This window comes from Mytilus edulis, chromosome 9, assembly GCF_963676685.1.
Source record: "Mytilus edulis chromosome 9, xbMytEdul2.2, whole genome shotgun sequence".
NCBI classification, from domain to species: domain Eukaryota; kingdom Metazoa; phylum Mollusca; class Bivalvia; order Mytilida; family Mytilidae; genus Mytilus; species Mytilus edulis.
Genome location: NC_092352.1, coordinates 29622481 through 29647134, shown reverse-complemented (window position 1 = coordinate 29647134; position 24654 = coordinate 29622481). Strand labels below are relative to the sequence as shown.

At 30.6% G+C, this 24654-nt stretch overlaps 1 protein-coding gene across 2 annotated transcripts; it reads right to left on the bottom strand.

Moving 5' to 3' along the window:
• Window positions 1-1911: 1911 nt before the first annotated feature.
• LOC139488042 (ubiquitin carboxyl-terminal hydrolase 43-like) lies at window positions 1912-24650 on the bottom strand. Of its 2 annotated transcripts, none has more exons than XM_071273358.1 (11): window positions 23688-24650; window positions 21839-22159; window positions 20286-20479; window positions 18830-18947; window positions 13587-13690; window positions 12782-12862; window positions 11919-12045; window positions 10718-10840; window positions 9584-9752; window positions 7007-8344; window positions 1912-5872 (listed from the first exon to the last, which is right to left on the bottom strand). In XM_071273358.1, the coding sequence occupies exons 1-11, from the start codon at window positions 24531-24533 to the stop codon at window positions 5292-5294; spliced, it is 4002 nt and encodes a 1333-aa protein (XP_071129459.1). In that variant the 5' UTR covers window positions 24534-24650; the 3' UTR covers window positions 1912-5291. The 2 variants fall into 2 exon arrangements, with proteins under 2 accessions (XP_071129459.1, XP_071129460.1); XM_071273359.1 differs by having other exon boundaries at window positions 1918-5872; window positions 7289-8344.
• Between the last annotated feature and the right edge of the window lie 4 nt (window positions 24651-24654).

Sequence of the window (24654 nt, the reverse complement as noted above, 5' to 3'; positions counted from 1 at the left end):
ATGACAAAATATTAAAACATACTGTCTTTATTTAACCAAATTACAGATCCTATCCATTTGACTATATTCAAACCAAGTTTTAATAAGACTGCAAAGATAAAAAGTTTAACATTTTATTCAATAAGGTGTACATAATAACAATAAATGATTACAAATAAAAAGCCATGTACAATGCATGATCCTGATCTGTGTGTATAAACATGATGTTAAACATGATCCTCATCTGAATAAACATGATCATGATCTGTATGTATAAACATGATGTTAAACTGAATTCATAAACATGATCCTCATCTGAATAAACATGATCATGATCTGTATGTATAAACATGATCATGATTGGTATGTATAAACATGATCATCATCTGTATGTGTAAACATTATCCTGATCTGTATGCAAAATATGATCATGATAGGTAATGTATAAACATGATCATGATATGTATATTTAAACATGATTCTGATCTTTATAGATAAACATGGTCCCGATTTGTATGAATAAACATTATCCTGATCTATAAGTGTAAAAAATTATTGATTCATGATTAGTTTTGCCTGTATCATATTAATCTGTGTGTAATTTGGAATGATTTGTATTTTATAATTCTTATTAAATATTGGAATAAAATTTAACAAATCTAAATAATCCTTGTTTTCAAAATTCCAATAGGGAACATACTTTTTATAATTGTATAAATAAACCAATTTTTCAAGACGTTTCGGCCATTGGCCTTCTTCAGTTCTTTATTTTTCCTCTCAACTACATGGCTGACATTTTGTTTTCAATCATTCAAGTGTTGATTGAAAACAAAATGTCAGCCATGTAGTTGAGAGGAAAAATAAAGAACTGAAGAAGGCCAATGGCCAAAACGTCTTGAAAAATTGGTTTATTTATACAATTATAAATCTAAATAAATCATTTAAAAGTTACATTAAAAAAATAAAAATAATAATACACCTTTTCTTAATCAGTAAAACTAAACGATAAAAGATGATATTCAGTGTTATAAAGTATTAAAATATCTTTGTTTACAAAATCCAAAATAATACAGTGATAAACAAAAGTTAAAAAAAAAATCCCTTCTTAATTTTGTTAACAGCTGCCAATACAATTCTATAATGATTTTTTTTTCTTTTAAAAGAACCTCTTTTAGCTTGTGCAATTTTAAATTAATTCAATGAGTAAGGATTTTTAGACACATCTTGCAATCTTGACCTGTATTACATGCTAACCAACAGCGTTGCGTCTGATTCTATACATGTACTCAATTTTTCTATCAAAGAAATATTTTTTTCACTTAAAAATTAATAAACTTAAAACAGTAGTACAACTCCATCAACTGTATTATATATATATAAACTAAAAATAAAAAATAAAATAAACACAACCCCATAAAAATAAACAATTAAATAGATATGATATGATAGATATGTGAATGTTAAAATAATATGTATGCTATATTATAGCCTATATACAATGATCAATGATACTAATACAAGCACTTGTTTCCATGAATAACAAAACTCCAGTAAGTGTTGTCAATAAAAATAAAATAAGCCTACATTGGTCTAATATCAAATAAAGCTTGATCGAAAGAAATAAGCATACTTTTAGTTCATTTAGAACTATAATAGGGAAATTGCAATTATATTTTTTTGCATATTTGTACCCACTAAAAATGAATTATTTAGAGTGTAATTTAATAAATTACTATACAATGTATTTAAAATTTGCACTAAGCTTGGCATAACTAGATGATACAGAGTCTGTATTGCTTGTCTTGCTCAAGAATACAATAAATTTCCCCCTTTTTTAGTATCATAACTATCATGTTAGATGACTATGAGGCTTCAGACAACATTTATTACCTTTTGCTTGTGTAGTTCTCAACATAGATCATTTCTTCTAGATTTTTTTCTCATGTTTTTTATTTGAAAAAGGGAGTTTTTCTTGGTATATTTTAGAAGATAAATGTTTGAATTACGTGTTATGAGACATGCAGTAGCAGAATTTTCCTCTCATTGTTTAGACTTTTACCAGAAAAAATGTCTAACAAATGTTATATTATTTAAACAGGTGTAATTTTCTAATGTGTCACTATTTTAACAAAAAAATCAAGTCAAATAATTGTGGTGTAAAGTCTGTATAATTGTCCTAGGAATATTCCATAAGCATTAGTGCAAACTGGCAAAGTACTGTGGAATCATTATTATTCGTTAGGTACCAATTTTCGTGGTTTTTTGTGGATACAAGTGAACCACTAATTCAAATGTTCAATGAATAATGCATTTTCAATAGGCTTTGTATACAGAGATTAGCAAAAACCACGAAATCAAATATCCATGAATATGCAAGTTTTCAGCAATCCACAAAAATTGATGCCCCGAAAATAAATGAATCCAAAGTAGTTTAAGAGAATATTTACTGTCAGACAATGGCTGCCAAAGGAAAGCAATGGCTAATGATGATGCCACATGCCAAATCAGCTAGTTATGCTTGGAGCTGTTTTTCAACATCAAATGTCATGGATGCTTCTTTGTTAAGATAAATAAGCTATATTGAATTAAAAATGTTGCACAATAATGCCACAATTAACCAATGAAAGCATTTTCTAATTTTTCAGACATTTCCATTACCCGTAACTAGAAGATATGTAGTACAAAAAAATCCATATAAACAAATCTGAATGTTAATCTTATAACACCTTATGTATTTATTATAAACTGTAATATAATCTTCCTAAGAAGTATGTACAAATATTAAAATGAATTATTCTTCAGCTATAAACAATTTGATGGATAGAAGATACAAAAATTAGTGATTATTTGTAAATAATAAAATAGAAATTATTAATTTTTACAGGCAAGATAAAAATAAACAATACTGAACTCAATTAAAAATATACAACTTATTTCTTTTAAACAAAACAATTACATGTAATCACTTAGAATTATCACAATATGGCACAAGACATAAAAGGTCTAATAAAAATTAATTAGTTCACAGACTACTGAAATATAGGTCAGTAGTTTCAAACTCATGAGCCCAGCATATCAAATTACACACTGTTCATTTGCAATACCAAAATTAAGTAGAACATAGCGGTTGTTTTAATCCTTTATCAAGAAATATATTCATTTTTCTCAAAAATTGTCTCTTTAAAATACAGTTCTTTCTTTGAAAATTAAAAGATGCAATGAACATTTATTCTGAGAACCAAACAGTTTTTATCATGGCCTAATTCACATTACAATTACATTTCATCATAAATCATGATGTGGAGAAGTCCTTTTTGTTACAATTAATTATTGTTCACCTGCATACAATCCTTATTATTAAATCAACCAAGAAATAAAAAATAAAATATTTTTCTCCAATTGCAGATTAATTAAATTTCTTCACATATCAAAAGTTGATTAAAACAAAAAAGTTCTATAATAATTAACAATAACAACTTCTAACAAATTTTGATTTTCTAAAATAAAAACTCATATGTGCATGACTTACTCACATATGTCTCCCTTGGAATGGTGTAATGTATATATGTATATAAATAATAACATTAAAAAAACAAATATTGGCATCACAACCAGTCTACCATACAGAAATGGAATGGTCAGTCAAAACAACCACCTATACAAATCATTCTATTAAAATAATCAATTACATTTAATGGAAATAAAATCCTTTTCCTGAAAAGAAAAAAATCTTTTTCTTATACTAAGACCATAATATGACCATATTTCTTTGCATTTCCATGAAAATGACTATGTGTCTAAATGATTTAAATGAAATTTTCAATTTGACCTGTTAATAGATCAAATGAATATGATCTAGATCTTCGTCTTTATTGAAGTGCCCTTCAAATCTAAGATAAAAGGTCATACAATTGTTATCACAATATTTAATGTTAATGTACCCTATAACACATTACAAAGCAACAACAATTACTAGTAACTTATTTAATGACCTACTCTAACTTTACAATGAATGAAAATATACAAATAATTGCACCAATGATCTTTACAGATAATGCCTTATATGACTGTCCATATTTACAATACCAATAATCATAATATCGTGTACAATTAACATACATAAGAATACTCAAATGCTCTTTAAGCATTCTAAAACAATTGCTTAAAAGGGCTCATCTTTCACAAAGAAAAGTCTGTGATCACAATTTCCCCTCCCCTTGGGAGTTTTATGTTATCATACACTTTTTCAATTTGACCACTTTGTCAATCATCATGAGGTAAACCCTGCCATTTTTTAGTCATAATTTAAAATCTCCTACTCATATGTTTTTATCTCTAAATACTATAAATGAGAACAACATCAAGGCTATATTATAATTTACTGATAGAATAAATTGAACTGGTGTTGGTTTTTTTTAAGAAATCATAAAATTCAAATTTTAACCCACTAAAGCATAATTGAGAAAAAATGAAATCATAATCTGTTGAAACAAAATTTAATATTTCACATGATGTGTTAGCAAGCATATCTACATAAAATCAATACAAATTTCCACCAGCCTTTCACATCATATTTGTTTTGAAATGGACCTACGTCTCAACATAAGATTTATGAAATAATTTGTTTGTCACTGCAGTGGTTGTAATGGAGATGCTTTGCCATTAATATAACATAATGCATCTTCCTTATTTACTTCAAGGAACATTAATACCAATACTACAGAAAAGCAATAAATACTAAAACAACTAGTTTTAAATCAATTTTACAGGAGAGAAAAAAAAGTAACTTACATGTAGCTCAACATTCTGAAGAAAAATAAATTATAATGATACTGTTTCATAAACTAAACAGTCTTTCATATAATGTACAGAATAAACAATCTTTATAAAAGATTAGCACCAAATCAAACACACTTATGTACACATATGTACATTTCTTTACAAACCATGTGTGTGTGTAAGAGGTACACAGTAAAATGAAGAAGAGATGAGTTTGAAAGTAAAGGATAAAAGTCAATAGAAGAAATATTGCAGAAACAACCATTTGTAACATGTCTGATAATGTACATGATGTAAATCTTAGACTAAGACACACATATGTATATGTGGCTAAAAAAAACCTCTAAATGTCAGAAGAAAAAATAGTCAAATTGAAATATATTATATCTTTGACATGGTTTGTGTATTGATTTGAGTATTGTCCATTTGTAATTATTTCATCCCACAAAGAATGATCTCTGAACCTTTACAAACACAGACAAATAAGTACCAGTACATTTAACATTGTAAATCTTATAACAGAAATAACTACATCATACAGAAGATTCTTTCATACAAGGTGAATACATTTTCTCTTTCCTTAATGACTTGACCTTTTCTTTAGGCTTCACAAAGAAATGTTTCTGAGGTTTGTAACGAGGCATATTATCTTCAGAAAAAGATGAGGATTCTGATGGGCTAGGTTCATACACAGGTTTTCTAGAGCCTGGAGTATTATAGGCTAAATTATCATCCGTTTTGGATTTGGGCATTCTATCATGCTCCAGCCCATTATGGGATGATGAGTAGTTGTCTGACTGGTTCTGATGATAGCTAGCTCTTTTTGTCGGTGGTCTATTCTTCACATTGTATACATCATCATTTGATTTTGAAACTTGTTGTACCGGTAGGTCTAATTGAATTAAAGGTTCAAACTGATCCTTGTTGTTTTTGGCATTTTGATAACTTAAACTTCTTTTGTAGTCATCTCTCCTTGAATTCCTTGTCTGTTCTGTTCTCCTGTTAAGTGTCGCTACAGGTGGTCTATCTCTTTCAGTGTCTGAAACCTTCCTCGATATAGTGTTAAATGTACTGATAATGTCATGAACTCCTTTATTACTTGGAATCACAGCTTCTGTAATGATAATATGTTATGTTAATATTGTTCTCAAGATTTATTTATTCATACGGTCTCTGTGTTGAAGACCATACCTTAACCTATAATGGTTTACTTTTATAAATTGTGACTTGGATGGAGAGTTGTCTCAATGGCACTCATACCACATCTTCCTAAATCTATATATTTGTTTCTGATATTTTAATAAATCTTTAATTTTTAAGTGATGCTGACAAATCCAAATCAAGCATGCTATTGGTTCTGCATTCTTCTATACAATCAAGCTTTCAGGATTTGAACACACTTTATTCACTTTAAAGTTTCTAGAAGAAAAACACATGTTTTTAGTTGTGTTATTTCTGATATATATTCAAAATATGTGAATTGCTCAGCTTCTCCTTTAAACATTGTTCGATAATGGAACATTTTTTTTCAATTCAAATTTATACCGATAAATAAAATACAATTAACATATCATGAGCCAATAAACAAATTAACACAATCAAGTTTAAATTTTTTTACCCTTAGTTATCTTTTTTAGTTTAAATTTTAAACTAAAAAAGATATCTAAAGGTCAACATAAAGTATTTAATATACAATTATGGACAGTAGAAAAGGTGAATATCCAAAATTGTCAACCCTAAAAGGTTATTTCTCTGAGGGTTATAAAGCCTGAATATTTGCCTTCTCTAAGGGGCACAAAAGTTTATCATACTAAACTAACAATAGCCTTAATTTAAGACCATTGAAGATGCATGTAAAAGAAGCAAAGGAGCAATTCTATTATTTATTTCTAAAAGTGGCATAATGTAATTACATATTTCAAAACACTTTTCTCAGAGAGTTGTTTTTTGTCTTAGAATTCCTTATATGTACAAACAGTGTAGACTCTTTTGGTACAATATGAATATGAATGGCCGTAAAAAGGACCATTCATGAATTCTTCTATCATCAGAACTAGATCAAACCTTGTTTCCTCATCAAGCCACTTAATTGATTTTGAACACAGACAGACAACATTCTGCAAAAGATGGGTTAAACTTTGTTTTTTTGAACTCTTCCATCTTTCATAGATTAAATCATAGCAAATGTTTTCAGTTACCATGGTTACAGAATGGTAGCTAAAATAAAATAACCTGATGATAAACTTACTTATCTCCTCATCATATACCTTCTGTTGTGTCATAGTTTGTGTGTGCAAATCTTCCTCAGATCTAGATGAAGGAAGTCTCGAGTATCTATTATTAGTACTTGCACTCCTTTTTACAGGAATTGAATTTTGTCTTTTAAATGGAGACTTTGAAGACAGCTGACCCTGTGTACTTTTTCTAGGAGGCTGAGGAGTGGACCAGTGGGTAGAAATCTGTCTTTTTGTTTGTGGAGAAGGATCTTTTACAATAACTCTAGAATCCATGTCATCATATCTTGACTTACTTTGTTGTGGAGAAGGATCTTTAACAATAACTCTAGAATCCATGTCATCATATCTTGACCAATTATGTTGCTTCCTTTGTTGTTGAGGTGAAGGATCCTTTAAATAAACTCTGTTGTCAAGTTCATCATAGGGTGCTTTATCTGGTTGAGAAAACTTACTTTTTTGTATCTCAGAATCATTCCGACCAACTCTCTGTGATCTTTGACTAGAATCTCTTTGTGGCCTTTGTTTAATGTCAGATGTTTGAAATTTTGCACTAACACTTTGTGCTGCACCATTTGAGTAATTTTGTGTATAACTCTTAACAGGGAGTTCAGTTCTAGGTGGAATTGGAGGTACTTTGTCTGATTTTGATGGTGGGTAGGCATTCTGACGACCATACAAATTTGACCTACCGGACGGTGGCTTGTCAGCCAAGTCTACCTTTAGGTTAGGTTGCTTATTCCCAGAACTGGGAGGTAGTTTTACCCTCAGATTCACATCCAATGAACTATCAGGAATACAATGCTTAGTTTCCCCATTTGTTGACATCTGACTATAGTTGGAATGTGTTTCTTTTGACTTAGAAGTTTGACTTAAAGCATTTTGTAACATGTCTGGTGGCAGAGTTTGTGATGTTGGTGGGTTATGAACTAATTTTGAAGACACATGTCCCGAAGTAACTTGAGGTAAAGGTTTTCCCACATAACTACTTGACGAATTAGTTTTCTCTTCACTTTTAGATGACAAATCACTTCGTCCACTGTTCTGTCTTGAAAATAAACCTTCCTTTTCCTCATTTTCATAATTCTGAACACTGAGTAAATGTTCATCTTGTGGACTACCATCTTTAGCACTTTTGAAGTCACTAGAATTGACATTTGAAAGAGAAGGACATAATTTGAAAATCCAGTGTGTTCTATTTTGTAATCCTTCTGTTATTTGTGAATTTGATCCTCTTTTCTGATAAAACAATAAATAGGCTGATGATTTCTTCACTTCTGTTTCACTAATAGCTTTGACTTTGGAATCATCAAACTCATACCACTTTCCATCCAGTGGATTTTTACAGAAAGCTGAAATATGTTTTGTATATTATTTACATTTTACAACTGTTGCATATACATTGATCTAAAAACACAGTTAAGATTAATACATTCTTAAAATATGTATGCAGTATAACAATGAGTTTACTTTGAAGTTCACATTTTTTTTTTTATATCTACATTTTTGTAACATGCTCCTAGCCTGAGACAAAAAAGAAAGATACATATTACCACCGGGTGCAGGATTTTCTTGCTGTGCTGAAGACTTATTGATGGTCATTGGCAGTTTTCTGAAAATTGGTAGGGTTGTTATCTCTTTGACACATTCCCCATTTCCATTCCCAATTTTAAAGACTATATATAGGGATCTTACATCAAATAGCTTTTTAGACAATGTTTTGATGGTAATTATCCTTCTCAATTTTGTAATGCTGTAGTATCATTGTTTTCCATATTAGTTTTTCATTTCTTTCTGTAGCATAGATTATGCAATCATTTTTGTTTTCTAAAGTTTCACATCCTGGGGACTTTTATAGCTTGCTATACAGTATTGATTTTGCTCATTGTTAAAGGTCGTACCATGAACAGAAATTACATTATACCACATCTCCTTATTGTAACATAGAGAATATCAAAATGAATATTACCTAAATTAAATAGAGCTTGTTCATTATAAGCAAATACTTGATTTGAACAAAAAACTGAACAGTCCAGCTGGTCAATGACTTTTTATAACAGCAAATTATTGCTAGTCCCCTAGGCCAAACAGGAAAATAATAATCTGCATTCAGTTTTTGTCAATTCTGAATTCAGAATATGACTTGAAAAAGCTATTCCATAAAGATATTGAGTTATTGGCTAACAGGTACTTTTATCTTTCACATAGTACAGGACTAACACTACTTCAGAATCATAGGGAGAAGTGACTTCCCTTTTTGAAACTGAGAGGGAGATGCGGTGAGATTTGAAAGAGAAATGCTCTTTTATAGGAAGAAAACCAACCAAAATAAATATGTAGATGAAACAATATAGCCTTCAATTGCAGATAATGACCAAGGCCTAAAGGAAAAGTTTCATATCATCCCTTTCTAAACAAAGAAAGATCATACAAACAAATTCTCATGAAACTAGAAATATGAGATATTGGTAGCCACTGAAGAGATCATGACTCATTCATAGAACTCACTCTAATGTATATGATTAGGCATTGTAATTTTTCATAATCGAAAAAAAAGAGTATTTTTTGTGTTGTAAGTTTAAAGCTTTTACCTGTATAATGACCTCCTAACATGTTACCATAGTGATTGCAGACCCCATATAGATCATAAATGCCATGATCAATTCCAGCTTGATTCCTGTGCAATATATGGTCTGACATGTCCATACCTCTAACAGGGAAATCCACTAATGTATTTAGTTTATTCCTTCTAGCACCAACCTGCAAAACATACTCAAGATATTACACTCACTTTACAATAAACAACTAGGGATAACTTGCTCTTCAACAGTAAATACCATGAGATGAAATATATAAATAAATTTGCAAGTCAAATTATCTCCCCTTGAAGCAGACTTATTTCGCTTCATGCTGTCAGATCTACACCTGGTGTATTTCCCTTAAAATTTGATGATTCAGGAGGAGTTGGAAGATGGCTGATTAGGGTGATTTCTATAATCTTTACCTGAGGCATGATAGATGTAAATTTTAGAAAGTCAAAAGATGCACTTTTTAAATAACACATTTAATGTCTAGATTTACATTTTTTGTTAAATACTGCAATACAATACCCCAAGTATGCTTTCACCTTTTCTTTAAGGACTATTATACTAATATAAAATTTACAAGAATTTTGTTACACGTAAATCAAATAACCAATAAAACACATATTTTTTTTGTTTATTCGTCAGAAATGATGAATCCAATTCAATGATTTTCCACCCACAATACGAGAATACTAAATTAATTTGAAAATAAAAATCCATCTGCAAATATTACATCCATATTTGAATGAATTGCAGGTTGATATTAAGTTTTAGCATGTTAGTTGACAATGTAACACTCAGGGGGCTTAGAAAAACTTGTTACTAGATACTGACACATTATTCTGATAACAAATTTGCCAATATTTGCTTGTATACCTGCACAATTTTGTGAAAAAGCAATTTCAAATTATTTTTTATAAAGACAGCAAAACCATAAGTTGGAAATAACATTAAAATTCAATTCATAGAAAAGCCAAAAAATGGTTACTGCAATTTTTTTTGTTTTTATCAAAATCAGAGGTTTTACTCATTTAAGTGGTTTTATAATTTTTCAGCTCTAACGATTAAAAAATTAAGATGTTATATGTATCTTAAATCTTAACACCAGAGAAACAATAGGTAAAGTGTAAATCAACCTACCTGTCTGAACCTTTTAAGATGTATGACTAGAACATTAGGAACTGACCACAATCCTAATGTTTTGGTTGCAGCTTGTTGATATTTGTGACAGTGAGGACAATTCCAGGCATCATCTCCACTTAGCTATAATATATTCATACATAATCAAATTGTTATCTATTTCAACACATACCTTTTGTAGGTTTTTCCCCCACGTACAATCAGCATTTTTTGCTGTCTTATTTGATTGTGTTCAATTGTTTCCGAATTATAAGCAGAGCTCAAAAATTCACATCATCCTCTTGTAACACCTTTGCTTTGATAAATGTATTATAAATATAAGAAATCATTTGTAAAATTTATAGAGCAATGATAAAAACTTTTTATTACCATTTTTTTTTAATAAAAAAAAATAAATAGCTACTTAGAATTCATTAGAAATTTTCATTTAATTTTTTTTAAATTGTTTGAAATATTTTGGAAGTCTTCAAAATAAAAAATTTCCCAATATATTGTGATTTTTTTTTTTTATCAATGTTTTATTCTTAATGAACAACAGTATATAAGTCAGCTAAGCACTTCCAAAAAGACTCTCATATATGTTATGATGGTATGATACTAAACCCCTAACGGGAAGGATTGTGCCTGATGTTCATATGATGAAATCATAATCTTTCAGTCAGTTTAATTGAAGTCTGGAGCTGGCATGTCACTTAACTGCTAGTAGTCTGTTGTTATTTATGTATTATTGTCATTTTGTTTATTTTCTTTGGTTACATCTTCTGACATCAGACTGGGATTTCTCTTGAACAGAATTTTAATGTGCGTATTGTTATGCGTTTACTTTACTACATTGGTTAGAGGTATAGGGGGAGGGTTGAGATCTCACAAACATGTTTAACCCCGCCGCATTTTTGCGCCTGTCCCAAGTCAGGAGCCTCTGGCCTTTGTTAGTCTTGTATTATTTTAATTTTAGTTTCTTGTGTACAATTTGGAAATTAGTATGGCGTTCATTATCACTGGACTAGTATATATTTGTTTAGGGGCCAGCTGAAGGACGCCTCTGGGTGCGGGAATTTCTCGCTACATTGAAGACCTGTTGGTGACCCTCTGCAGTTGTTGTTTTTTATTTGGTCGGGTTGTTGTCTCTTTGACACATTCCCCATTTTCATTCTCAATTTTATTTCCAATTATATGCACATTATTCAACAAATACACTTACTGTTTCTTCTTTGGTGAATAACTGTAAACAGTTATCTAACGATACTTTAAAGGGCTGTTGAGAACTTTGACGTAATCTTTTATAAGAATTATGCTCATCTACTCTGTTATTTTCATCTGATATAACTCTAAAGGAAAGAAAGAATAGAGAAAACATTTACTCTTACTAACATGTGTAAATCAGCCTACCTGTATACTTATACTAACATGTGTAAATCAACCTACCTGTATACTTATACTAACATGTGTAAATCAACCTACCTGTATACTTATACTAACATGTGTAAATCAACCTACCTGTATACTTATACTAACATGTGTAAATCAACCTATATGTATACTTATACTAACATGGATATGTTTATGATACAATATATAGTATAAAAGTTTGGCACATCCTTAATCCTCATGATGAAGACCTAGCTATTGATTTATGTCATGAGTAGTCTGTGAATTTTTACAGAAGAGCTAGCTACATGTATGATGCAAGTTGTCTGTGAATTGAAGAGCTACATGAATCTACATCTATCTTTACATGTTTGAATATGCTACTTTTTGTGATTGAGTTACAGAGTTAGGCTTATATTCTATATACAACTGTACCACAATCTTGTTAACGGAGCTGCATTTTTGTATGGGAGTTTGAAAATAACAGGTAGGCAATTTCTTGAATGCATGTAGTGCAAATTGTTTATTGTATATTTTACTTTTACAGAATGTGTTTTTTTTTTAATGTTTCATGCTAAGCAGACATTGTAAAGGACAGAACAGTTCTACATTAAATTGGTCAATGACTTTGAACTGCTACATAATTATAATATTGCTATGTATGATGATATACATTCTTGTGTAATAATATGATACCTTGATTGGACTGCAGGTTCCCATTCAGCCACAAGTTTAAGATGTTGAGGTCCATACTCATCTCTACACATAGACATTGCCCTGTTAAGTAAACCATAACCATAAATGTGTATACATGTATTGAATGAAATCAAGATACAATTGACTTGTTTCGAGTTCTTTCACTATATCAAAAACTTGTGATAAAGTACCTACTGAACAAACATTATTTCTCATTTATCCAGCCTAATGTCAATCACGAAAATGCTTAATGAACTTTAAAAGTGAGGGGATACATCATACAGTCCAGCACAATTGACAAACTGAATCAGTGAAGGACTTAACTTTAATGTGATCTTTTGGTTATTATTGAAATATTTGTCACTGACATTTTTTCCTGTTTTGTAATAAAATCTGCATTTAAATATCTTTTTAAGAACCAATTAAATCTTGTCCTGAATATAGTAGAAATATTTGCCACTGGACAACAGGCAAACTGGAATTTAATTTTTTATTCAAACTGAAAAAAATACCTTTTTTAAAGGAATAAAACCCCAAAACTCAGTAATGTAAATTCTAAAATTTATAAAAACTGAAACGGAGCTCACGTTGATAAATATAAACAATTCACCAACATTCCATGCATATTGGTTAAAATATTTTTGAGTTACTGTAAATCAGGTTGATGACAGATTGATAGACATACCATTATACCATAAAATGTCACATCATTGTTGAAAAAAAATATTTGAATCAATGTTGAAACATCTTCTAAACATATACCATATTAATGACCTTTACCTCAAATATTTATTCAAGTCCTTACCTGTCCACCAGATTTGTTAACAATGGCATTTCTACATCCTGTTGTAAGTAAGTTTTACCAGAACTGCCATCAATCACTTTAATTTTAAATAAAATACCCAATTTCTGTAATATAAAAATATAATTTAGAAAACCAACTAGTTATTAGTTCTAAATAATTAAAAAAAAATAAAAAAATGATATAGCAAATGACATAGATAAATGCAATAAAGAAATGTAAAAAAAGTTTTGTGAGTAAATAGATAGTGGCTCAATGATAAGATTGAATGATTCTTCAACAGTAGCGTATAGAGGAAAATTCATCTATGAGATCTGATAATTAGGAGATAACAGTATTGTATTTTAACCCCTGATGGCATTGGGGATTTTGATGGTTGCAAATTAAGTTTACTGGCAATGCGTTGGCGGAGACAGTAAAGAGGTATTTGCGACCATCAAATCCCCAATTGATGCCGTCGGAGCTTAAAATACAATATTGTTATCTCCATTCTAATGAAACTGACAGAAAACAATGTTAAAACATGTATTTTAAATTTGTCATATGCCGTCTGCACTTGCGCGTACATCCCATAGCATCAATTGTCAATTGATGCCATGTAAATAAATGACGTTATCCAATCAAAATGAACGTAACAAACATTGTTGCATTAGAATGGGAGATAACCAAACTTACTTTATTAAATTTTTTCGTACTTTCGTATCTGCTAATTCCTTATTTTTCAGATATATAATTTTCAAAATTAAAATGATGCTTGCTTAAGATTCCGTTTTTATTGTTTGAAATTCAATAACTGAGAGATTTTTCTTTGGCATTTTCTGTTTTTACTATTGTAAAGAAATGAATGAGGTAAACTTTGGAGACATTTCACAAAAAATTTGTAAGGGTTCCACAGAACCCAGTGTCTCGCCTACTTTTACTGTTAATCGCATGCTCAACAAAAATGAGGGAAAAAAAATAAAAATATTACTCTTGAATCTATCTTTTGATTGTAAGAAGCATCTGTCCAAGTTTGGTAAAACTCCAGGATAGTTTTGGTATCTGATAAATGTTTTAAAAACTTTAACTGCAGACTGTATGTAATGTTAACTGGAAGAAAAACTAAGTCCATTTATAAGTAAAATACAGATACACAGGTACAAAGTTTTAACAAAATTTTCTTCTAGATACTAGTTTTTTATCATAAACAAGCTTCTGTCCAAATTTGGTACAAATCCAAAATAGTATAAGAAAGTTATTAAAATTTTAAAAACTTTAGTCACACAGTGAATGTGTTGTTTCCTGGCAGAAAATCTAAGTTCATTTAAAAGTAAAATACGGAAAAAGCAGAATTTTATTTGTACAAAATTTACTTCTTGATACTATCTTATGATCATAAACAAGCTTCTGTCTAAGTTTGGTACTAACCCAGGATAGTTTAAGAAAGTTATTAAAATTTTAAAAACTTCAATCACAGAGTGAATGTAATATTTCTTAGCAGAAAAACTAAGTCCATTTATAAGTAAAATACAGAAAAAATGGAATTATAGTTTTACAAAATTTACTTCTGGATACTATCTTATGATCATAAACAAGCTTCTGTCCATGTTTGGTAGAAATCCAGTATACTGTAAATTCAGAAATTATTGCGAGGTTTTTAATACTGTGAAAAATGCAACAGAGTTGTAAACGCAATAATTTAAACTCGCATTTTGGAATTGAACAGGATTTTTCTCAAAATCATAAAAATTAAAATCGCATTTAAGTCTAAACTGACAAAATCGCAATAATAAATGCACGCAATAATTTCTGAATTTATAGTAGTTTAAAGAAAGTTATTAAAATTTCAACCAGATGCTCCACAGGGCGCAGCTTTATATGACCGCATAGGTTGAACCCTGAACGGTTGGGGCAAGTATGGACACAACATTCAAGCTAGATTCAGCTCTAAATTTGGATTGTGATTAAATAGTTGACACAGCATAGGGGTTGGACACAGAATGAATGTGGTCTAATGAACTTAAAATAATTTTTTTGTCTATGAGCAATCACTATGCTGTTGAATATTAATCCTCTCAAAAAAATGTTTGAAGAAATTTTCTTTTTATTTATGAAATCTGAAATGAGAAAAATTAACCCCCCCCCCCACCACCATTTTTTTTTTCACATCCCCCTTTCCCTTTTTTCAAAACTGATCTCAATTCAAATTTCTAATGGAGTTTGCAACAATAACTACTCATTTAAATACATCATAAAATATTAAAATGTAACAAAAAGTGCTTGTTATCACTGAATGGTAAAGAGTGTTTTAATTTATCAGTTGGTAGTAAAAGTGAATATACATTGTGCATTGTATAAAACAATGATTTAAGTTGATTCAACTACTATTCTGGACAAAGAAAGATAACTCCAATCAATTGAAAATTTCTTGCTATTGCACAATATTGTGCAATTAGATATTTCTTGCTATTGCACAATACTGTGCAATTGAAAATATTTGCTATTGCACAATACTGTGCAATTGAAGATTTCTTGCTATTGCACAATACTGTGCAATTGAACATTTTTTGCTATTGCACAATACTGTGCAATTGAAGATTTCTTGCTATTGCTGAATACTGTGCAATTGAAAATTTCTTGCTATTGCACAATACTTAATATAATAATTTTGGATCCTGATTTGAACCAACTTGAAAACTGGGCCCAAAATCAAAAAAAGTACATGATTAAATTCAGCATATCAAAAAAGCCAAAGAATTCAATTTTTATTAAAATCAAACTTAGTTTAATTTTGGACCCTTTGGTATTTAATGTAGACCAATTTGAAAACAGAACTAAAAATTAAGAATCTACATACACAGTTAGATTTGGCATATCAAAGAACCCCAATTATTCAATTTTTGATGAAATCAAACAAAGTTTAATTTTGGACCCCGATTTGGACCAACTTGAAAACTGGGCCAATAATCAAAAATCTAAGTACATTTTTAGATTCAGCATATCAAAGAACCCCAAGGATTCAATTTTTGTTAAAATCAAACTAAGTTTAATTTTGGAACCTTTGGACCTTAATGTAGACCAATTGTAAAACGGGACCAAAAATTAAGAATCTACATACACAGTTAGATTCGGCATATCAAAGAACCCCAACTATTCAATTTTTGATGAAATCAAACAAAGTTCAATTTTGGACCCTTTGGGCCCCTTATTCCTAAAAAACTGTTGGGACCAAAACTCCCAAAATCAAACCCAACCTTCCTTTTATGGTCATAAACCTTGTGTTTAAATTTCAAAGATTTCTATTTACTTATACTAAAGTTATGGTGCGAAAACCAAGAATAATGCTTACTTGGGCCCCTTTTTGGCCCCTAATTCCTAAACTGTTCAGACCTCAACTCCCAAAATCAATCCCAACCTTCCTTTTGTGGTCATAAACCTTGTGTTTAAATTTCATTGATTTCTATTTACTTATGCTAAAGTTATTGTGCGAAAACCAAGAATAATGCATATTTGGGCCCTTTTTTGGCCCCTAATTCCTAAACTGTTTGAACTAAAACTCCCAAAATCAATCCCAACCTTCCTTTTGTGGTCATAAACCTTGTGTCAAAATGTCATAGATTTCTATTTACTTAAACTAAAGTTATAGTGCGAAAACCAAGAAAATGCTTATTTGGGCCCTTTTTGGCCCCTAATTCCTAAAATTTTGGGACCAAAACTCCCAAAATCAATCCCAACCTTCCTTTTGTGGTTATAAACCTTGTGTTAAAATTTCATAGATTTCTATTCACTTTTACTAAAGTTAGAGTGCGAAAACTAAAAGTATTCGGACTACGACCACGACCACGACGCAAGACGACGCAGGACGACGACGCCAACGTGATAGCAATATACGACGAAAAATTAAAATTTTTGCGGTCGTATAAAAACTTCAACCACAGAGTGAATATTGGTAGACGCCGCCACCGCAGCCAACGACGACGGAATGTAGGAAGGCTCAAAAAAAAAAATTGTCCTGCTTTGACATGTTTGACAGATGGAAGGTTCTTATAAACACAGAGTCTTAACAGGGAATTCCAATATTTAATTTTAAATGGTGTGTCTGTGTGTTATACCAATCAAAACTTTGCCATGACATAGTGTTACATGCAACTTCTGAAGCCCAAATTGAAGAAAAAAATATTTTCAATGCCATAAAGGTGTTGATACTAGACACTGATGGCAGTGACCTACTTTGGTTTAGATTGGCCTTGTCCTTTACAGTGTTTTTTTTTCTATTATTTGAGATGAAAGAAATAATGAGATTACAATGAATGATAGCCAACAAGTAATGACAGAGTCAATGACAGGAGGTAATGTTCACTTCAGGCCATGGTGGCTAAAAATTGGTTATCAAAAAATTAAACTTGCAAGAACAACAGATTCTACAACTTTGTTATGAGAGATACAACATATCTCATTTTGTAGTAATTAAATTTAAGAAGCTATGTTTTTATGCACTTCCTCAAATGGAAAAATAAAGTGAAGCAATTTACATCTATATAGTGACATGCTTTATTCTCATTCAAAAGCACTTGTGTATTATAGTTGTACAAAAATGTATTGATTTTGTATAAACCTTGAAGGATAATATGACATCATGATTTGTTTATAACTGCAGGCAATAATCCATTCTAATCAGATTATGTAAACCATATTATAATTATAAATAGAATTTTAATGTCAAAGCTGACATCAATCAAGCTTAAATAAGCAAGGAAAATATAAACAAATTTTTACTATAGAATATTAGGATTTCAATATTTTTTTATAAATGATAATTTATTTCATTTTGAATCAATCTAAAAAAAACAATATTGTTCATGAACATTTTTAAAGCAAATCTTTTTCTTAGAGTAATGATATTAAATTGACAAGAGCAATTCAATTTTTCTCAGAATCTTAATGCTATTCCCCAGTCCAGTGGTAAAGTTTGGTAAATACAATATGTATTTTTCGACACCATTTGCGAGTATGGTCTTGAGAAACGATAATAGTACGTCAGAAGGGGACAATAAATGGCTGACCCATATTAAGACAGAGCCATATCTCTTGCACATAAAAGACACCCTTGTAGATTTCGAAAAAGAGCAGGCTAATGCCGCTATAAGGCATCACTTGCACCCGCAAAGTGGAAAGAGATTAATATAAGCTGCAATAACTTGTTTCCCAATCCACTATAAATAAATGTGTTTAAACTAAACTAAACTAAACAATTTGTAAATATGTACCTGAGATAATAAACCTTCCTTTACACAATCTGCCATATGCTTCAAGATTTCTCTTTGTAAGGATTTGTAGTCAATATCTCTGTCAACTTTCAGAACTTGAGGTGGACTGAATCTAGTGCTGCAAAAAACATTATGTTCAAAACCATTAATTCTAGAACAATATATTATTTCCATTAAGAGCACAAAAATGCATAAAGGTATATTTATTTTATGGTTTATGATTAAATTAAAAGCTTATAAATTCCTTGGGAGGGAATGATACAAATGAAGTTCATACATATTCTGATACGGTTTATATTAAACAGAGATAATTAATAACTAAAAATTTCATTCAGTCAACACCTCTTTAAATATATCCCTAACTCAACATGTCTAATTCACACACATGGTTTTAATAACAACTATTTGACAGCACTATTCTCAAATACATATTGGATTACAGCTGACCAACCATGTGAATTAAGGATGTACTTAGGTGAGGTTAGGTGAAAATTAATAAATTAAGAAGTTAAAATTGATAATATAAGCTGGTAGAGCATCAATTAAGGATAAAAATAAGCTAACAATATTGATAGGTCATGGACCTCCTTTTCGAGATATTTGAGAATTAAAATATGGCGGGAAAAGGCTGACTCAGACTTTTACCTTATATTTACATTGGTATTATTGGGTCTCAAAACAAAAGAAAGAAAATTAAGAATCTTCTAAAATTTTGGTAAATGACCTGTCATGAGCTATTTAGTCATATTTGAAAAAATGAATGGGTGTTATGGGGCAAAATATTTACATTGTATTGTATGGAAAATCACCAAGGAGTCCGAACATTTGACACAAATTCCAAAACCTCACCTAAGTACATCCTTAAGTTCTAAAAGGATCCTCATTTTAGAGCTTTAACCATTGTATTCTTCATAATGACCTCTAGTTGTCTTTTTAGTGCTGTTTGTTTCTTTTTTATTTTTAGGATGCTGTCACACTGACATGTACCCCACAATCCCAAACAGCACCTCTTATTTCACATAATCATCATGATCATAAAATAATTTGTAGTTTTAATTATCATATATATGCATATAAGGTATATGTCAATAGGACTATAAAACCAAACACATAATACACCTACAGATGATTAAGATTGATTGTTGATATTTTAACACCACTTTGGGGTTATTTTGTGGCAGCCAGTTTTTATTGGTGGAAGAAGCTAAAGTGCCTGGACAAAACCACAGACCTTCGATAGGAAAACTGACAATCCTGGTCAATTAACATTGGAGTCTAGTGCACCTGGTCCTGCACAAGCGGAGTTTAAATTCAAAACCTCAGTGTTGACTGGCTAGTTATTCCAGTAGTAGAACTACTTAGACCACTTGACCACTGCCGCCACCGAGGCTCTGAAGATGATAAAGACAACAAGTGTTTAAACTGTTGTTACTTTTGAGATATAATATGTTATTACTATTTAATTGGAGCTGATTCTCTGATAGTATGCACAACAATCAGCTGGAGGTATGGTGACTCTGTACTCTTTGATACTGGTAAAGGTAATGTCTCTATAGCACAGACAAGCTCTGACTCAGAAATATCACTGATTGGCTGATCATCACTAAATGTACATTTAAATCCATCTTCTTGAATCTGACACAGGACAAGCTGAAGTATAACATAGACACATACATACACTGTTATCAGTTTAATGAACTTCTGCAGGTCAATATAGAAAATGTTTTGGTTTTTTAAAGTTTTTACAAAGCGTCTGCAGGTTCCACTTTTTTTTTTATCCGAATGAGTAAATTCTGTCAAAATACATTTTTTTGTTCAGTAAGGTTGTTGATTTTAATATTAATCATGTTCAAGTATCTTATAACCTGAAGAGATCTTGATATCATTAAAAATATTATTCTGATATGCAAAATAGAGGCCACTCAAAAAGTTAATTACAAATGTAGTTCTGTTCCTATAACCAAGTGTTGATACATGTAATTTGAAACATTAAATATTGAATTTCTGGGTATTAAAGGCCAAAAAAAATATATATGTATGTTTAAGGTTACATTGGGTAGGTAGGTCGGTATTTTCATTTTATTTTATTTTTTCATTTTATTTTTTGTGACATTATTTTGAGTGTGAGGATTCGTCTTGTAGTGGTTGATTATGGGTTGAGTTTACCCGTAATTTTAATGATTGGATTATTTCTCTTTGATATTGAATGGAAATAAATGGCGGCAAAATGTTTATTTCATCACACTCATTGTAAAGTCACAAATTTCCTTAAAACAGCTATCATATTCATGATTATATATAATTGAACATTGGGATGTATCAGGCAACACTATATATTTTCACTTTTAACACGAGTTCAGTTTAGTTTTTACTTTACGATAGAAATAAAATGGCTTAGGGTCGACACTCAAAATAGGGTCAGTCGGGTAACCGTAAACAGACATATATATATTTTTGGCCTAACACTTAAGCATTAAGTTTATGTCCCCCTCCTCTATGACATGGGCATAAAAATAGAATTGAAGATTGAGACTTCCTTCCCTTTCTGTTTTTTAAATGTATTCATGAAAGAACAAGAATGTGCCCCCAGTACACAGATGCCCCGTCAGCACTATCATTTTCTTTGTTCAGTGGACCATGAAATTGGGGTAAACATTCTAATTGGCATTCAAAATAAATAGATCAAATCATAGGGAACATGTTTAGTGAGTTTCAAGTTGATTTGACGTCAACTTCATTAAAAACTACCTTGACCAAAAACTTAACCTGAAGTGGGGCAGATGGACAAACAGAAGCAGAGACCAGAAAATATAATGTCCCTCTACTATCGTAGGTGGGGCATAAAAAGGTTATAATTTAGAATTTAAATTGTAAGATAATCCTGCATTATCATGATTATATCTTGTAAAATTTCTTAATATATATATTAAGATGAACAATGTTTCTCATGTAAAAAAAATACAACAGAAATGGATGTGTATACAATATGGCATAAAAAGTATTACACACCTGTGACACTGCTATCTGTGTATTTTCTGCTACAGTTTCTCTCAGTTCTCTGACAGTATCTTGATAATCAATTTCTACACCAACTTTAATTTGTTTTGGGTCTCCATCCAGATAGACAATTGTCACAAATACTGGTCTTTTCCTTTTGTGAGGCAATGGAAGAGACAAGCAGAGATAACTTTCAAATGTGTTGCTCTGTTTACTACAGTTAGCACACTGTAATGATGACCTATATAAAGCTTGGAACATGTTGTACATAAAACATCCATGACTGTTGGCAAGGACTTCCTCTGCAAGGGATTCATCTGAAGAATCTTTTCCCTGTAACATAAAAATAGATAAAAAATGTACTTTTTATATACATGTGTGTGTTAAAAAATAATAAAAATGTACATGTTTATACCAAATCTGATGAAATCTATCAATTGAGTTAGCTAATTTTTTTTGTATCTTATATAGATATAAGATGATGTGGTATGAGTGTCAATTAGTCAACTCTCCACCCAAGTCACAATTTGTAAAAGTAAACCATTATAGGTCAAAGTACGGTCTTCACATCAAAATGATCAAACAGCAAGCTATAAAAGGCCTCAAATTTTATTCTAGTGTATGTCAAACAAGGGGCTGTCAAAATAACAGGAAACTGAATACTCCTGCAGAGATCAAACTCTGAACAGTTGAACAAGTATGGAAACAACATTGCAGCTTAAAACAGCTCTGAATTTGGATTGTGATTGAATACTTGACACAGCATACATGTACATGTAGGTTTGTGACACAAAATTCAGTTGTAAAAGAACTGATATTTTTTTAATTAAACATTCACCTTTACATGAATAAATCCAAAATTACATTGTTTCATGTACAATGTAAATATCAAGTCTCAAGGAACCCCAATAATTCAATTTTTGATGAAATACTTTATTTCTGTTCAAAGGGAAATAACTCAAAAAAATCAAGAGACCAAATGATATAGAAATTAATTATTAATTTAACTATTTCTGTTTAAAGTGAAATAACTAAAATCATACAATAAATAACCCAATATCAAAATAAAAGGTATTCAACTCAACAACGAGAAAAGCTAAAATCATAAAAATTGAACTTGACCTTTATTTAGCATGTTTAGTCACAGGAAACAACATACATGTATCTAAATTTGAAAAGATTTCGACAAAGTATTTTCATGTTAATGAATAGACATCGTTTACAGCCGCCACCATACATCCCCAAATCAATAACCCTTTAACATGTTTAATCAAGTTATATTTCAATTAATAAAAAAAACAATTTCACTCTAAACTGTACACAGGTACAATGTACGTTCCATCTACCCTGCAGCAAAATAGAAAATAGAAATTTGATTGACTGCCATGTAAGTATGTACATTTTGTATACAGAAGTGGATAAATCACTTATCAAAAATGTCCAAACATGAACCTATTTAAAAATTCAAATAGTGAAATTACTAATGTACTTAAAGAATCATTGAATCAAGATAGTTGAATCAAAAATTCTAAATTGAAGAGACATGCGGTATAATAATTGATGTTTTGATTAGCATAAAAAGTCACTTTTGTCTTGGGTTACATGTACATGAATCATGTACATGTACATGTATTATAATTCCAATTAAATATACAATGAAATTCAGTCAGACCCACATGTACATGTACAAAATGTATGAGAGTTGCAAACATGTCAAATGAAAATGCAAACATTTTTGTACATGTACATATACTTCTAATAAAATGAAATGGAAAAGTAATATTAATATTATTAATGCCCAAGTTTTGCCAATCATTATAAAAATTATCATATTAAACATAAACATAATTTTGAAATGAACCTTGGTTGATTTATGCTTCTTCTTTGCTGTTAATGCAAGCTCTTCATTAATGCTGTCTAGCAACCACAGAAGGAATTCTTGTGCATCGTGTTGAGCTGAACCTTTGTATTGACTATTGTATTTTCCAACAGTACTCTTAAAAGTACTTGATATATCAGGAGAATAATTATTTGACCATAAACTTTCTAATAGTGTCCCTAGTTGTTCAGTTAAATCACTTTTACTGTTGCTAAATTTTTTAGAAAATCCTCTAGTCTTCAAGTCATTTTTGTGTTGCTTTGCTGCAAAATACCCTGTTATAGCGTCAGTATTACTTAAGCATTGTAGAACTGCATTCATAAAACATGTATTGCCATGGTTTTGAATTCCAACTGTTCCTGGACACACCTTCCATGGCAAAGCTACAGTCATAGGTCTAGTAATAAGGGGTCTTGAAGTAGAATCTGGTGCACGCTTAATAGTTGCACCAGAATCAGTCTGTATGCCATCATTGGAATGAGGGTTATAACCACCCCTTGCTCCATTCATATCCTGTATCACATCAGTTGACGAATTACTGTGAGCAGAACGACGAAAACGATTGACCAACTTTTTCACAGACTTAAACAATGGTTTATTACGACGCTTATCCTTAGTCTGTAATGTAAAATAACCCTTTTCACTACTAATTATTTCCTCATCTGAGTTTATTTGATCAGAGAGACTGTTTCCAAAACTTCTACTAAAATTTCTGTGGTCTAGGGTCAATGAATGGTTTCCAACATTTCTGTTTTGCACTACTTTTTCATCTAAAACATCACTTTCAGAGGAAGCTCTCTGTCTTCCTCCTGGAATATTTTCATTCATAATACACTAAATAAATACAGATTGTCAACAGACGCGAATGCGTCACATTAAAAACATTGGTTGTTGATTTCCTGTTCGCCATGATTGATTCGTCTGTAAAAATTCTAAAATAAAAACTCAT

What these genes read in the sequence shown, in the direction of transcription:
- LOC139488042 (XM_071273358.1), bottom strand. Translation starts at nt 24,533, where the DNA reads ATGAATGAAAATATTCCAGGAGGAAGACAGAGAGCTTCCTCTGAAAGT. An exon ending in CACAGATAGCAGTGTCACAG is followed by an intron (nt 20,480 to 21,838) that starts GTGTGTAATACT and finishes GTTATACTTCAG; the next exon opens with CTTGTCCTGTGTCAGATTCA. An exon ending in GAATCAGCTCCAATTAAATA is followed by an intron (nt 18,948 to 20,285) that starts GTAATAACATAT and finishes TGTTTTTTGCAG; the next exon opens with CACTAGATTCAGTCCACCTC.